We start from the raw sequence: 16,194 nt of genomic DNA, 5'->3' as shown, positions 1-16,194 counted from the left end.
GTGTTTGGGTGTTTCCCGGTACTGGGTTGCAGCTGGAAAGGCATCCGCTGTGTAAAACACATTCCAAAAAAGTTGGCGGTTCATTCCACTGTGGCGACCCCTGATGAATAACGGACTAAGCCGAAGGATAATGAATGAATAAACAATCAAACCCTTTTCTCAAGCTCTTTCTTTGGTTTCTCTCTCTCTTTCGTTTCTCTTTCTTTCTCTTAAACTCTCTCTCTCCCTTCCTTCATTTCTCTCTCTCCCTCCCTCCCCTCTCTCTGACTCGCTCGCTCTCTCTCCCTCACACTCCCTCCTTCTCCCTCTCTCAAGCGGCGTAGAATCCTGGCTGTGTTTAATTGTCGAGTGGCGAGATCTAAAGGGAGAGATCGGGAATCACATGGAGCCGCTGCGTCTGTCAGCGCTTTACGAGCCCCAGCCCCGACAGAGGCGCGGAGAGGAGCCGTAGGAAGGAAGTGTTTGGGAGCGGGGAATTTTTTTTTTAACGCAGTGGAAGGTGTAGACAGAGGTGAAAGACTGTAGGAGAGTTGGAGAAGAAGAAAAAAGGGAAAAGAAAAGAGGCCCACCGTTTGGAGGAAAGGGCAATAAGCAGAGAAAAAAAGTGGGAAAACAAGAGTTAGAAAAACCAGAGGAAGGAAGGGGGAGGTGAGAGAGAGACGGCAGAACAAAAAAAAAAAAGTTTGGGAATAGGGAAGTGCAAGAGAGAGAGGGAGACAGTTATACGCAGATGAGAAAAGCAGACGCAGGGAAGTGGATGGAGCAAGAAACTGTTGTTTTTTTAGTTCTTTAGGTCGGGGAATGCACTCGGAGGATACAGCGACGGGATTACGAACGCCTTCCTGCCACTTTTGCCTGCAGCAGGAATCCAGACGCACTATTGAGGGATCATGTCTGCGCATGGAGCCCACAGTGGCACCGTTTCCAAAGGAATTATGGATAGACGGAGCACACACGACTGGTGTTTATCCACCAAAACAAGTTTACACCGAGGAACTACGACATCCGTGTTACTCCAGATGGGATCCTCCATGTGTGCGAGAAATACAAAGGGAATGCGGATGCATCCAGAGATGGTATTACCCTGAGATTGCATATCCCTACAATGGTGATCATGTTTGGAGAGTTAGAGGTCAGCACTATTATGGCCACCTATCAGAATTTCAGCAATGCACAAGACGACGGGTTTCTTTTAGGCATCCCCAAGAGGAGAGACCTGCGCTCATCAGACAATCGCTATCAAGTCCTGGAAAGCTGCACTGTAACGGGACGACCTCCGAACAAGCGTTTTTTCCCACCGAAGTGCCCTCCAGTAAGTTAATCCGCTCAGGACCGCAGCGGGACGTAAAAAAGACGTTTCATGGGGACTCAAAGAGTCTGGAGGGTCGAGGGAATCAGAGGAAGAGCCAGGGAACCGTACGGGAACAGATCAAACAAGTGGTCAATGAGCTGGAGGAAGTGCTGGGTGGTCTCAAACAGGTCCAGTTGGAGATGAAAGAGGTGAGGAATGATAAACAGTGATTTATTTATGCTTGTACTGTGTGATTGAATCCATTTCGGATACTTTATTGAAAGTAAAAATCAAGCTGAATGCATGAAGGATGCTCAGAATTAGGCATGGGCCAGTTTAAGATGCTGACGGTATGGATAAAAATATCACAGTATTGTGATTACTGCTTTAAATTAGGTTCTTGTTAAATGTCTGGGTTAAAAAACAGCTACTTTGTTCCCCCATTGAACCTAATATATTTCATTTTAAAGTGCACCTAGTTTACCCCTTTTCAAGATTCATTGTTAATATTATGGGGAGAAGCAGTGGCGCAGTAGGTAGTGCTGTCGCCTCACAGCAAGAAGGTTGCTGGTTCGAGCCTCGGCTCAGTTGGTGTTTCTGTGTGGAGTTTGCATGTTCTCCCTGCATTCGCGTGGGTTTCCTCAGGGTGCTCCGGTTTCCCCCACAGTCCAAAGACATGCGGTACAGGTGAATAGGCTAAATTGTCCGTAGTGTATGAGTATGTGTGTGTGTGTGAATGTGTGTGTGGATGTTTCCCAGTGATGGGTTGCGGCTGGAAGGGCATCCGCTGCATAAAAACTTGCTGGATAAGTTGGCTGTTCATTCCGCTGTGGCAACCCCGGAATAATAAAGGGACTAAGCCAACAAGACAATGAATGAATGAATGAATGTTAATATTATGGTTGTTCTGAGTGTGCCAGTTTAGGTTCAGTTCAAAACACCGTTCAGATTTTGTATTATAATGTGTTATCATGTTGGGGGCGTGTATACAGCTTGTGTTTTAGGGGCGTGTTGCTTCACATGAAAATTAGCTTTGACTTCCCGCCCAACTTAACAAGGGGGCGGAGCCAAGAGCTCCCCCAGTTTGTGTATCCGCTTGTTAAGAGATGACGTGTTGGTGACGTATGTAATACTGCTTCCGGGTCTAAGCCGCCACTCATTTGAAGTGAGAAATTATTTGTTTATGATCACTTTTTATTCATATCACACATTAAAGTTAATTTTATATAAAGGGATAGTTTACACAACAATCTTTGGGCTTGCCCCTGCTGAAAATTCCAGCTTGAACCAGCCTAGGCTGGTTTTAGCTGGTTGACCAGCCTGGTTTTAGAGTGGTTTTGGCCATTTCCAGGCTGGTCTTAGCAGGTCAGGCTGGAAAATGACCAGCCAAATCCAGCTAAAACCAGCTTGATCAGCCTGGTTTAAGCTGGACATAGCTGGTTTTGGCTGGGCTCCCAGCCTGGCTAGTCTGGTCAAGCTGGTTTTAGCTGGTCATCTCCCAGCCTGACCAGCTAAGACCAGGCTGGAAATGGCTGGAAAGCAGCCTGGAAGTTGCCAAAACCCCTCTAAAACCAGCCTGGTCAACCAGCTAAAACCAGCCAACCAGCTTAGGCTGGTTTAAGCTGGATTTTTCAGCAGGGACTGCATCACAAATACCAAAATTTTAACAATTTATAAAAAAAATGAATCACTTTCTGGCCATTGGATATTAGGCATGGACATATATATTGCGATCGTATTTTCGAAGGTATTAAATCGATATGTAAACGTTTATTATTACCATTTCATAAGTCTCCCCATTCAGTTGAATAGAGCGCTTGGACCCGGAAGCTGCTTCGCGTGATGTCACACTTAACAAGCGGATGGCAACAGACAGGCAGACAGAGAGAAGCAACATCAGTGAGAGGACCAGCATTCAGCCGTACATGTACGACTCGAACACAGACCAATCAGAGACTACTGTTGAGGAATTAATAGTGTGCCACAATATCTCAGAGTGATGGTTATAAAATCATTTGTGTCTTTGTATAGTTTTACAGCCGCTATGTAACGATGCATGCGTTATCCGTATAGGGATGTGATTAACCCGTTTCACTATTAACCGGGCTTTAATTCGGCATGGTTAATTAATCGTAAAGGCTTCCCAACCCCGTGTTTCTGCACGGATCAAAACTGCGGCAACTTGAAGTTATGCCAACTGTGTGCTAGTTATACACAAAAGAAGATGTTTTGAAGAATGCTGAATGCTGGCATCTCTTGACTTCCATATAGTGCAAAACACAAATACTACACAGGTCAATAGGTAGCAGCTATTTTTATTTTTGGGTGAAATAATTTCTAAATATGACTGACTTTATTAGCACCTACTGTTACACTCAGTGGCATTTTGGTGGCTCTTTAACCCTTCTGGACACAAATAGCTCATCTAAAAATAAAAATGGTATTCTACTCACTTGTTTTAAAGTATGTAAACATACCTGGCAATAAAGTTCTTTCTGATTCTGAGAACGATTGAAAATATGTCCACAGATCAAACATGCTTTGGTTTAAAGGAGACCTATTATCCCCCTTTTTACAAGAAAGTTCACCCACAATGAGCATTTATCCTCCTCATGTGGTTTTAAACCTTTATGAGTGTCTTTCTTCTGTTGTACACAAAGGAAGATGTTTTGAAGAATGCTGAATGCTGGCATCTATTGACTTCCATTTAGTGGAAAAAACAAATTGTATGGAAGTCAATAGGTAGCAGCTATTTCATTTTTTGGGTGAACTTTTCCTTTAAATCTGGAGTCTTTTAATCACCAAATTATTCTGTTTCTAAATATGACTGACTTTATTTGGCAGTAACTGTTACACTCGATGGCTTTATTGGTGGGTCTTAAACCCTTTTGGACATTTATAGCTTATCTAAAAATAAAAATGATATTTTACTCACTCATTTTAAAGTATATGTGAACACACCTGGCAAATATAGTTCTTTTTGATTATGATTATGAAGGAAAAAGGGCCACAGATTAAACAGGCTTTGGTTTATTATTCCCTTTTTCCAAGATAGTTCACCCTAAAATGAACATTTATCCTCCTCATGTGGTTTTAAACCTTTATGAGTTTCCTCCTTCTGTTGTACACAAAAGAAGATGTTTTGAAGAATGCTGGCATATATTGACTTCCATATAACGCAAATTGTCAATTGGCAGGAGCTATTATATTTTTGGGTGAACTATCGAGTTTTTCAATTACCAAATCATTATTTTTCTAAATATGACTAACCAGTTGTTGTTTTTAGCACCTACTGTTATGCTCAATGGCATTTTGGTGGGTCTTTAACGCTTCTGGACATTTATAGCTCATCTTAATGAGTTTCTTTCTTCTGTTGCACTTCCAAATAACTGCATACTATACATAATACTATGGAAGTGCTACTTCATTTTTGGGTGAACTACCCCTTTAAATATAGAGTCTTTTAATTACCTGAATATTGTTTCTAAATATGACTGACTTTATTTGGCACTTACTGTTACACTCGATGGCATTATTGGTGGATCTTAAACCCTTTTGGACATTTATAGCTTATCTAAAAAATAAAATTTTTATTTTACTCACTTATTTTAAAGCATATGTAAACACACCTGGCAATAAAGTTCTTTCTGATTATGATTATAAAAAAAGGGCCACAGATTAAACAGGCTTTGGTTTATTATTCCCTTTTTCCAAGATAGTTCACCCATAATGAGCATTTATCCTCCTCATGTGGTTTTAAACCTTTATGAGTTTCTTTCTTCTGTTGTACACAAAAGAAGATGTTTTGAAGAATGCTGAATGCTGGCATCTCTTGACTTCCATATATTGGAAAACACAAATTGTATGGAAGTCAATAGGTAGCAGCTATTTCATTTCTGGGTGAACTTTCCCTTTAAATCTAGAGTCTTTTAATCACCAAATTATTCTGTTTCTAAATATGACTGACTTTATTTGGCACTAACTGTTACACTCAATGGCATTTTTGGTGGGTCTTAAACCCTTTTGGATATATAGCTCATCTAAAAACTAAAAATTATATTTTACTCACTCATTTTAAAGTATATGTGAACACACCTGGCAAATATAGTTCTTTTTTATTATAATTATGAAAAAAAGGGCCACAAATTAAACAGGCTTTGGTTTAATATCCCCTTTTAACAAGATATTCCCTACAAAAATGAGCATTTATCCTCCTCATGTGGTTTTAAACCTTTATGAGTTTCTTTCTCCTGTTATACACAAAAGAAGATGTTTTGAAGAATGCTGAATGCTGGCATCTCTTGACTTCCATATATTGGAAAACACAAATTGTATGGAAGTCAATAGGTAGCAGCTATTTCATTTTTGGGTGAACTTTCCCTTTAAATCTAGAGTCTTTTAATCACCAAATTATTCTGTTTCTAAATATGACTGACTTTATTAGCACCTACTGTTATGCTCAACGGCATTTTGGTGGGTCTTAAACCCTTCTGGACATTTATAGCTCATCTAAAAATAAATCGATATTTTACTCACTCGTTTTAAAGTATATGTGAACACACCTGGCAATAAAGTTCTCTCTGATTATGATTATGAAGAAAACTGTCCACAGATTAAACATGCTTTGGTTTAAAGGAGACCTATTATCCTCTTTTTACAAGATAGTTCACCCAAAAAAATGAGCATTTATCCTCCCTCATGTGATTTTAAACCTTTATGAGTTTCCTCCTTCTGTTGTACACAAAAGAAGATGTTTTGAAGAATGCTGAATGCTGGCATATATTGACTTCCATATAACGCAAATTGTCAATTGGCAGGAGCTATTATATTTTTGGGTGAACTATCGAGTTTTTCAATTACCAAATCATTATTTTTCTAAATATGACTAACCAGTTGTTGTTTTTAGCACCTACTGTTATGCTCAATGGCATTTTGGTGGGTCTTTAACGCTTCTGGACATTTATAGCTCATCTTAATGAGTTTCTTTCTTCTGTTGCACTTCCAAATAACTGCATACTATACATAATACTATGGAAGTGCTACTTCATTTTTGGGTGAACTACCCCTTTAAATATAGAGTCTTTTAATTACCTGAATATTGTTTCTAAATATGACTGACTTTATTTGGCACTTACTGTTACACTCGATGGCATTATTGGTGGATCTTAAACCCTTTTGGACATTTATAGCTTATCTAAAAAATAAAATTTTTATTTTACTCACTTATTTTAAAGCATATGTAAACACACCTGGCAATAAAGTTCTTTCTGATTATGATTATAAAAAAAGGGCCACAGATTAAACAGGCTTTGGTTTATTATTCCCTTTTTCCAAGATAGTTCACCCATAATGAGCATTTATCCTCCTCATGTGGTTTTAAACCTTTATGAGTTTCTTTCTTCTGTTGTACACAAAAGAAGATGTTTTGAAGAATGCTGAATGCTGGCATCTCTTGACCGCCATATATTGGAAAACACAAATTGTATGGAAGTCAATAGGTAGCAGCTATTTCATTTCTGGGTGAACTTTCCCTTTAAATCTGGAGTCTTTTAATCACCAAATTATTCTGTTTCTAAATATGACTGACTTTATTTGGCACTAACTGTTACACTCGATGGCTTTTTTGGTGGTTCATTAACCCTTTTGGATATATAGCTCATCTAAAAACAAAAAAATATATTTTACTTACTCATTTCAAAGCATATGTGAACACACCTGGCAAATATAGTTCTTTTTGATTATAATTATGAAAAAAAGGGCCACAGATTAAACAGGCTTTGGTTTAATATCCCCTTTTAACAAGATATTCCCTACAAAAATGAGCATTTATCCTCCTCATGTGGTTTTAAACCTTTATGAGTTTCTTTCTTCTGTTATACACAAAAGAAGATGTTTTGAAGAATGCTGAATGCTGGCATCTCTTGACCGCCATATATTGGAAAACACAAATTGTATGGAAGTCAATAGGTAGCAGCTATTTCATTTTTGAGTGAACTTTCCCTTTAAATCTAGAGTCTTTTAATCGCCAAATTATTCAGTTTCTAAATATGACTGACTTTATTAGCACCTACTGTTTTGCTCAACGGCATTTTGGTGGGTCTTAAACTCTTCTGGACACAAATAGCTCATCTAAAAAAAATTTTAAAAAATCGATATTTTACTCACTCATTTTAAAGTATATGTGAACACACCTGGCAATAAAGTTCTTTCTGATTATGATTATGAAGAAAAAATGCCCACAGATTAAACAGGCTTTGGTTTAAAGGAGACCTATTATCCCTCTTTTTACAAGATAGTTCACTCAAAATGAGCATTTATTTAAATGACTTAATTTTGCACTCACTGTTTCACTGGCATTTTAGTTGGTCTTTGACCCTTTTAAACATAGATAGCTCATCTAAAAATAAAAAAGGTATTTTACTCGCTCGTTCCAAAGCTGGATGACCTTCTATTTTCTGAAAAAGGTTTTGAAGGACGCTGGGAGCCAAACAGCTTTGGACCCCATTGACATCCATTCTCAGAATATCCTCTGTCACACACAAAATTCCATACAGGTTTCAAATGACAAATGGACAAGTGTCCTGCCGTGGCCGAGAGGCTATTTATAATAACTTTTCTTCATGCGCTCACATACAGCGACGAGGAAACAAGATTTGCCACTGATTTGGGCTTCAATATATTTGAGATGAGATTTTAATAAGCGCAGAGGATGGATACGATCAAAACCGCATCTTGTTTAGCCAGCGGAAAAATAATATCAGTGTGTTCTCAGTAAACATCTCTGTAATGAATCTATCCTGAAAGATTCAACATCATCCGAACGCCTTCAGAAACCCCCCAAAAAATGAACCCATCTGCCAGAAATGCACTGTCAGTTACACTCACCGGCCACTTTATTAGGTACACCTGTCCAACTGCTTGTTAACGCAAATTTCTACTCAGCCAATCACATGACTGCAGCTCAATGCATTAAGGCATGCAGACATGGTCAAGACGATCTGCTGCAGTACAAAAGCGAGCAGCAGAATGGCGAAGAAAGGGGATTTAAGTGACTTTGAACGTGGCATGGTTGTTGCTGCCAGACGGGCTGGACTGAGCATTTCAGAAACGGCTCATCTACTGGGATTTTCACGCACAACCATCTGTAGGGTTTACAGAAAATGATCTGTGACAATATCCATTGTTTGTTTGTTTGTTTATTTATATAGCACATTTTTTACAACACAACGTTGCCCAAAGTGCTGAACACAATCAATACTAATTACCTACATCACATACATGACAATTAAAACAGAAGGCAAACTACTCAACATTAAAGCGGCTCAAATGCAAAAGATGGAGTTTCAGAAGCTTTTTAAAAACAGATAGAGCTGGAGGATGTCTGATGTGGGGCGGAAGCCCGTTCCAGAGTTTTGGGGAGATATCAGCAAAAGCCCGATCCCCACTTCGCTTACACTGGGACCTTGGTACCGAAAGAATGAATTGATCAGAAGAGCTCAGTGACCTACTAGGACTATATACATGTAGAAGATCTGATAAGTAAGGTGGTGCCAGATCATTTCGGGATTTAAAAACAAAAATTTTAATAGTTTAATATCAATCCATGACCTAACAGGCAGCAAGCCCAGAAAGGAGAGGACTGGGCGTATGTGCTTATACTTGCGAGTCCCTGTCAGAAGTCTCGAAGCTGCATTTCCGACTAATTGCAATCTATTCAGGGCATTTTGACTACCCACATATAGAGTTGCAATAGTCAAGTCTACACAAAATAAAAGCATGGATCACCTTCTCAAGGTCATTAAAAGACAAAGTCCTAAATGGAAAAAAATGGATAAAACAACTGAGTTTACTTGTTTGCTAAATTATAGATCACAATCAAAATGAAACCCAAGATTCCTAACAACAGGTTTTTGATAAGTTGATAGCTCACCAAAACCGAATAATTCCAGTGAGCGGCAGTTCTGTGGGCGCAAAAGCCTTGTTGATGCCTGAGGTCAGAGGAGAATGGCCAGACTGGTTCCAGCTGATAGAACAGTAACTCAAATAAGCACCGAGGTCTGCAGCAGAGCATCTCTAAACCCACAACACATCCAACCTTGAGTCGGATGAGCTACAGCAGCAGAAGAGCACACCGGGTGCCGCTCCTGTCAGCTAAGAACAGGAAACTGAGGCTACAATTCACACAGACTCACCAAAACTGCACAATAGAAGATTGGAGAAACATTGCCTGCTCTGATGAGTCTCCATTTCTGCTGACACATTCAGATGGTCGGGTCAGAATTTGGCATCAACAACATGAAAGCATGGATTCATCCTGCCTTGTATCAACAGGCTGATAGTGGTGGTGTAATGGTGTGGGGGATATTTTCTTGGCCCATTAGTACCAAGTGAGCATGGTGTCAACGCCACAGCCTATCTGAGTATTGCTGCTGACCATGTCCATCCCTTTATGACCACAGTGTGCTCATCTTCTGATGGCCACTTCCAGCAGGATAACTCACCATGTCATAAAGCGTGAATCATCTCAGACTGGTTTCTTGAACATGACAATGAGTTTACTGTAGTCAAATGGCCTCCACAGTCACCAGAACTCAATCCAATAGAGCACCTCTGGGATGTGGTGGAACGGGAGATTCACATCATGGATGTGCAGCCGACAAATCTGCAGCAACTGTGTGATGCTATCAAGTCAATATGGAGCAAAATCTCTGAGGAATATTTCCAGTGCCTTGTTGAATCTGTCACAAAGGATTAAGGCAGTTCTGAAGGCAAAAGGGGGTCCAACCCAGTACTAGTAAGGTGTGCCTAATAAAGTGGCCAGTCAGTGTATATATACAGAGAGCTGTAAATGTTTCACTGTTGTACTTTCTGGAAGAGACTAAATGAGGGCAGAATCTTAAAATCAATACCTAAAGATAGCCTAATATGTGCAGATGAGCATCAGCAATAATGGACTGCGCGCAGGATGCAAGACATTAATTGAATTATTTAGATACGCTTCAATGAATGCATCCAGACTCCTATTAGAAGTATAGGACTGCAGCAGGATATAAAGTCAGTATATGAATGCATCAGAGTGGAGGAAGTCAAACAAGGGTTATTTTTATGATACGTTTACCCGATAATGACCCGTGAGGACACTCGCATTACTTTGAATGGCTGAAAGTACAAGATGCAATAATGGCTGAAACATACATGCAAATATGGCCAAAGACTGAATAGGTTTTGCTTTAAGTCAGTCACTAGTTTGACTTATTTAAGAGTGAAATAATGCGACTCGGATGGCTTCAAAATATGAATGGCTCATTGTGGCTAGACGCTAACTTTCGACCAATGACATGAGTTAAGGGGTCTAGGATGTATATATTAATGCATTACAGTGAATGAAGTCAAACAAGGGTTAATTTTACAATATATGTTTACCTGATGACCTCTGAGGATACATTTAGAAACTTTTCAGCATTCAGGTGAGTATTAGAGATGATAATGACAAAAAAACAAGTGCAAATATGGCCACAGATTGAAGAGGTTTTGCTTTAATTCAGTCACTAATTTGACTTGTTTTCGAGTTAAATAATGTGACTGGAGGCTTTAAAACATTGATTGGTTCACAACCTTTGACCAATGGAGGAGTTTAGAGGCGGGATTATTACAAGTATAGGATGCAGTTGATGCATCAGAGTGAAGGAAGTCAAACAAGGGTTATTTTGACGATATGTTTACCTGATAAAAACCTCAGAGGATAAGTTTTGTATTGTATTTGCATTGTGGTTTGACAGAATTGTGTTTAATGTAAAATAAAAAAAAACAAATGCTAGTTTGATATGTTGATATGCAAATGTAAAAAATGAAGAAACTACAAATAATGCACACCTCAGTAAAATATGTATTTGGGGATGGGCGCTATTTTTGTTGTCAACACCTGGCAATCATGAGTAAGTTTTGCATGTCAAAAAGCACCATGAACGTTTTTGCTCATTGATGACAGAATTGTATTTTTTTATGCAAACTAAAATAGTTGCGCTAGTGTTATTAGGAAAACCTGAGAACCCTAAATGTTTTTTTTTTTTTTTAAACTTTGCATAATAAAGCATAATTTGAACATTTCTTAATGAATAAAGACAAAAAGTTATTGTTATGCAAACTAAAAAATTGTAGTTTTTTTTTTTTTTTTTTGCAAAAACTGGCCAGTTTGACTAAGAGCATTTTTAAGCTTTGCTAGAAAAAAGCACCATGAACTTTTTTTGCTCAAGGACAAAATTGTATTAATTTGCCAACTAAAAGTTTTGCTGCAAAAACCTGGCAACCCTGACTAAATGCTTTTTTAATTGTTTTGTTTAAAAAGACACAAGTTGACATTTTTTATTAATAACAGAACTATAATGATAATATTTTATTCTTATACAAACTACAAAACTGCACTTGTTTTGTCAGAAATCTGGCAACCCTAAGTGTTTTTTTTAGAGCTTTGCATTAAAAAGACCCATCAGCTTTGTTACTCAATGACAAAATTATATTCTCATGCCAACTACAATTTTGCATTATTTTGATTGCGAAAACCTGGCAACCTTGATTAAGCACTTTTTTGTAGCTTTGCATAAAAAAACAAAAACAAAGCTGGTACTTTTTTTGGGGCCAATAATGACAATTTTATTCTTATGCAATCCACAAAATTGCACTAGTTTCTTTGTAAAAACCTGGCAATCCTGACTAAATTTATTTATTGTTTTTTTTTTTTTTTTGCAGAGCTTTTCATTAAAGAAGCATTATTGGTAATTTTTTGGTTCAATAAAGACAGAATTTTATTCTTATGCAATCCACAAAATTGCGCTAGTTTTGTTGTGAAAACCTGGCAACCCTCACAGCATTTTTTTTGCATTGCATGAAAAAAATGGACCATGCACTTTTTTACTTAATAATGACAAAATTGAATTCTTATTCTTACTGTATTCTTATGTTCTAGTTTTGCTGCAAAAACTTGGCATCCCTAAGTTCTTTTTAAAAATTTAGCATGAGAAAAAAACGTAATTTGATTTGTTTTATTAACAAACAAACTAATATTTTCATGCAAACAACAAAACTGAGCTAGTTTTGTTTGTAAAACCTGGCAACCCTAAGTGCTTTACATTAAAAAAGCACAATTCACTTTTTTTTTCTCAATATTGACAAAAATGTATTCTTAAGCAAACTAAAAAACTGCACCAATTTTATTGCAAAAAAAACCTGGCAACCCTGACTATGTGCACTTTTTGAAATTTTGCATGAAAACAGGCATAATTTGACTTTTTTTTTAATTAAAGACAGAACTAATTATAAAAACTTGTTCTTATGCAAACTAAAAAATTGAGCCACATTTGTTGTGAAAACCTGGCAACCCTAAAAAAAAGCACCATGAACTTCTTTGCTCATTAATGTCAGAATCGTATTATTATGCAAACTAAAATATTAGTTAACCCTAAAGTGTTAACCCTAGTGTTTTTTAGAGCTTTGCATTAAAAAGCATGGTTTAATAATGACAGAATTTTATTCTTACACAAGCTACAAAATTGCACTTGTCTTGATGCAAAAACCTGGCAACCGTAAGGACTTTTTTATTTTTTTTTAGCTTTGCATTAAAAAAGCACCATGAATTTTTTCTCAATAATGAAAGAATTGTATTATTATACACACATTTATTATGGTAGTATTATTGCGAAAACCTGGCAACCCTGAATAAATCCACTTTTTGAAATTTTGCATGAAAAAAAACAAAATTTGACTTTTTTTTTTAATTAAAGTCAGAACTAATGATAAAAACTTGTTCTCATGCAAACTAGAAAATTGAACTCCATTTGTTGCAAAAACCTGGCATCCCTAAGTTCTTTTTAAAAATTTTGCATGAAAAAAAATAGCATCATTTGATTTTTTTTATTAACGAAATACTAATATTCTCATGCAAACAACAAAACTGAGCTAGTTTTGTTTATAAAACCTGGCAACCCTAAGTGCTTTACATAAAAAAAGCACAATTAACTTTTTTCTCAATCTTGACAAAAATTTATTCTTATGCCAACTACAAAACTGCACCAACTACGGCAATTTACGGCAAAAAACCCTGGCAACCCTGACTGCGTGCACTTTTTGAAATTTTGCATGAAAACAGGCATAGTTTGACTTTTTTTTAATTAAAGACAGAACTAATGATACAAACTTGTTCTCATGCAAACTAGAAAATTTAACTACATTTGTTGTAAAAACCTGGCAATCCTAAATGCTTTTTTAGCTTTACATTAAAAAAGCACCATGAACTTCTTTGCTCATGAATGACAGAATTTTATTATTATGCAAACTAAAATAATAGTTAATCCTGAATAAGTGTTTTTAGAGCTGTGCATTTAAAAAAATGGTTGAAAAAAATGGTTGAAAAATGGTTGCTCCAATGGAGACGGAATTTTATTCTTATGCAAACTACAAAATTGCTTTTGCTTTGTTGCAAAAGCCTGGCAACCCTAGGAGCTTTTTATTTTAGTTGAAAAGGACCATTAACATTTTTGCTCAATAATGATAGAATTGTATTCTTAAGCAAACTTCAATATTGTGCTAGTTTTGTTGCAAAAACCAGGCAACCCTGACTAAGTGCTTTTTTAGAGCTTTGCATTAAGAAAAAGCATGGTTGGCGCTCTTTTTAGTCCAATAATGACAGAATTTTATTCTTATGCAAACTACAAAATTGCGCTAGTTATTTTACAAAAACCTGGCAACCCTACCCAAGTCCTTTTTTTTTTTTTTTTGGAGCTTTGCATTAAAAAAAGCATGATTGGTCCTTTTTTTTTGGTCCAATAATGACAGAATTATATTCTTACGTAAACTACAAAAGTGTGCTAGTTTTCCTGTGAAAACCTGGCATCCCTAAATGTTTTTGGAGGTTTGCATGAAAAAAAAAGCATGATATTTAGTTTTTTATCCAATAAATGACACAATTTTGTTCTCATGCAAACTATTTCCTAACCCATCTTTTCTATCACTCTCCATTTCTAAAGGTCGTCCAACAGATTGACGTTCTGACGTCCAACATTGACCTCAGTGAAGAGCAACCAACACCATCCAATGGACTTCCACAAGATGCCATGAGAAGCAGTCAGACAGACGTTGTGGCTTTAATACATCATTCAAATGGAGATGAAAACGACACGTCAACATCCAGTTCCTCTCTCACGCACAGCCCTTCGGATTTACTCCACATTAACAGCCCTTCACCAATGAGAAACCACTCAAACTCGTCCCCTACTAAACAACATGACATTAACATTGAGGATAAAAGCAGCAAACACAGCTCAGAGACTCAAAGGACTCACAGGACGGCCAACGGAAACTGCGTAGCACATCGAATAGCTAAGAAAGTCCAACTGGAAACCCACAAACCCCCTATAGTCCCAGTGGTGTGCACTAATAACTCCAATAAAACCCACCGGCCGCCGCCTTATCCTCAGAACGGACAGGTGAAAATGAGGACGCCTCCTTATCCAGGAAAACATAAGACGCTGTCGTCCACTGTGGTGTAAGGATACCAAACTAACTCAAGCTTTACTCAAAGAGGACAACACACTTACTGTCAAACATCATGTATATACTCACAGATTCATGCTCACACACACTTTAACCCATCAGCGAGTAAATCATTGATGGTGATGAAACTCAGGGTAAGTGCACACTAGAATAACGCTCGGCATGTGCATGCTGTGTTTATGATCATGCATGCGTCTGTCTGAACTTCTAAACACTAGGGATGTAACGGTTTTGTAAATACTGTCATACCGCAATATTAATTTTTTTTCGATATTACCGTGGTCGCATGACTCGGTAAAACTATAGGTCTTCTGAGAAAATTTGCTCAGGCGAATGAAGCGAACGGGAGGTAGCGGAAACTACAATTCCCATCAGCCCAGGCTTGACCATAATCCCTTGCGGTCTGTTGGCGCTACAGATACAGTAATGCGGAAATGGAGTGTACTGCTAAAAGTGGGCATCAAAAAGAGCTGGAAATGATCGAACCTGAAGCGGGGTTGTCGCCGCACGCGTACTGAATAGCGGTGTTGTCGTGCGCGTTCTGATCAGCTGTGTGAAGTGAAGTGAAGTGAAGTGCTGTGCAGGTAAACCTCACTCCTCTGACCTCTAAAGGTGCTCTAGCGACAGGCGCTGGAGGCGATGGTCTTTAGCCTCCTTGTTAGAGCAACCAACTCCCATGCGGAAGGTCGCGGGTTCGATCCCAGCTCGGAGTGGGTTTGATGGCCTAGGACCTGCATTGGTGCCTTGACTCAGATAGGAATGAGGTTTAGGGGGGTGAGTGTAAAGGAGGCCAGCTAGTGAAGTGCTGTGCAGGTAAACCTCACTCTTCTGACCACTTGTAACGCCGGAGAGTGACACTAACAACAGAAGTTTGGATCCACGTGCAGGTTTAATAGAATCGTCAGACAAGCAGTGGTCAATGCAGGGGCAAACAAATGTATGAGGTCAATCCAGAGTCGAAGTCAAAATAACAGGCAGATGGTCAGAGGCAGGCAGCAAACAGAATCAAATAAATAAGCAAGGCAAAGATCAAAACACGGCAAAGGCAGACAAAGAAAACACGTTGTAATGTCACTGTGACAGATAACAAGACTCAGCACTAAGGGTTTCACAGTGAGCTGTATATACGGGTGTGTAATCGGTACATGAGCAGCATCTGTGTGTATGCAATCAGTCAGGATCTGGAATCGGTTGTGTGTGTGGAGCATGACCGGTTATGTTGTCCATTTAGAAGCAGATTTGTAGTTCATGTGGATGTGAGTGTTAACCAGCGACCTCTGGTGGTTTGATCGCTGGTGAACATGACACCACTAAAGGTGCTCTAGCGACAGACGCTGGAGGCCATGGTCTTTCGCCTC

General features: G+C 38.3%; 1 protein-coding gene across 2 annotated transcripts in view; it reads left to right on the top strand.

Annotated features, from left to right (window-relative positions):
* Window positions 1-339: 339 nt before the first annotated feature.
* The window catches only part of si:ch211-178n15.1, a 35,249-nt gene continuing 19,394 nt past the window's right edge, over window positions 340-16,194 (top strand). Inside the window, exons 1-2 of one of the 2 annotated variants that reach the window (XR_660254.4) lie at window positions 340-1,500; window positions 14,311-14,970. Coding sequence is in view for 1 of the 2 variants with exons in the window: in XM_005163642.5 (XP_005163699.1) it covers window positions 802-1,500; window positions 14,311-14,828 (1,217 nt within the window). In the remaining variant the exon portion in view is untranslated. The remainder of the gene's footprint in view (window positions 1,501-14,310; window positions 14,971-16,194) is intronic. The other variant, XM_005163642.5, reaches the window with a different exon arrangement.

Source organism: Danio rerio, chromosome 2, assembly GCF_049306965.1.
Source record: "Danio rerio strain Tuebingen ecotype United States chromosome 2, GRCz12tu, whole genome shotgun sequence".
Taxonomy (NCBI): domain Eukaryota; kingdom Metazoa; phylum Chordata; class Actinopteri; order Cypriniformes; family Danionidae; genus Danio; species Danio rerio.
Note: the sequence above shows the minus strand (reverse complement) of the source record. Positions and strands in the feature narration are given on the sequence as shown.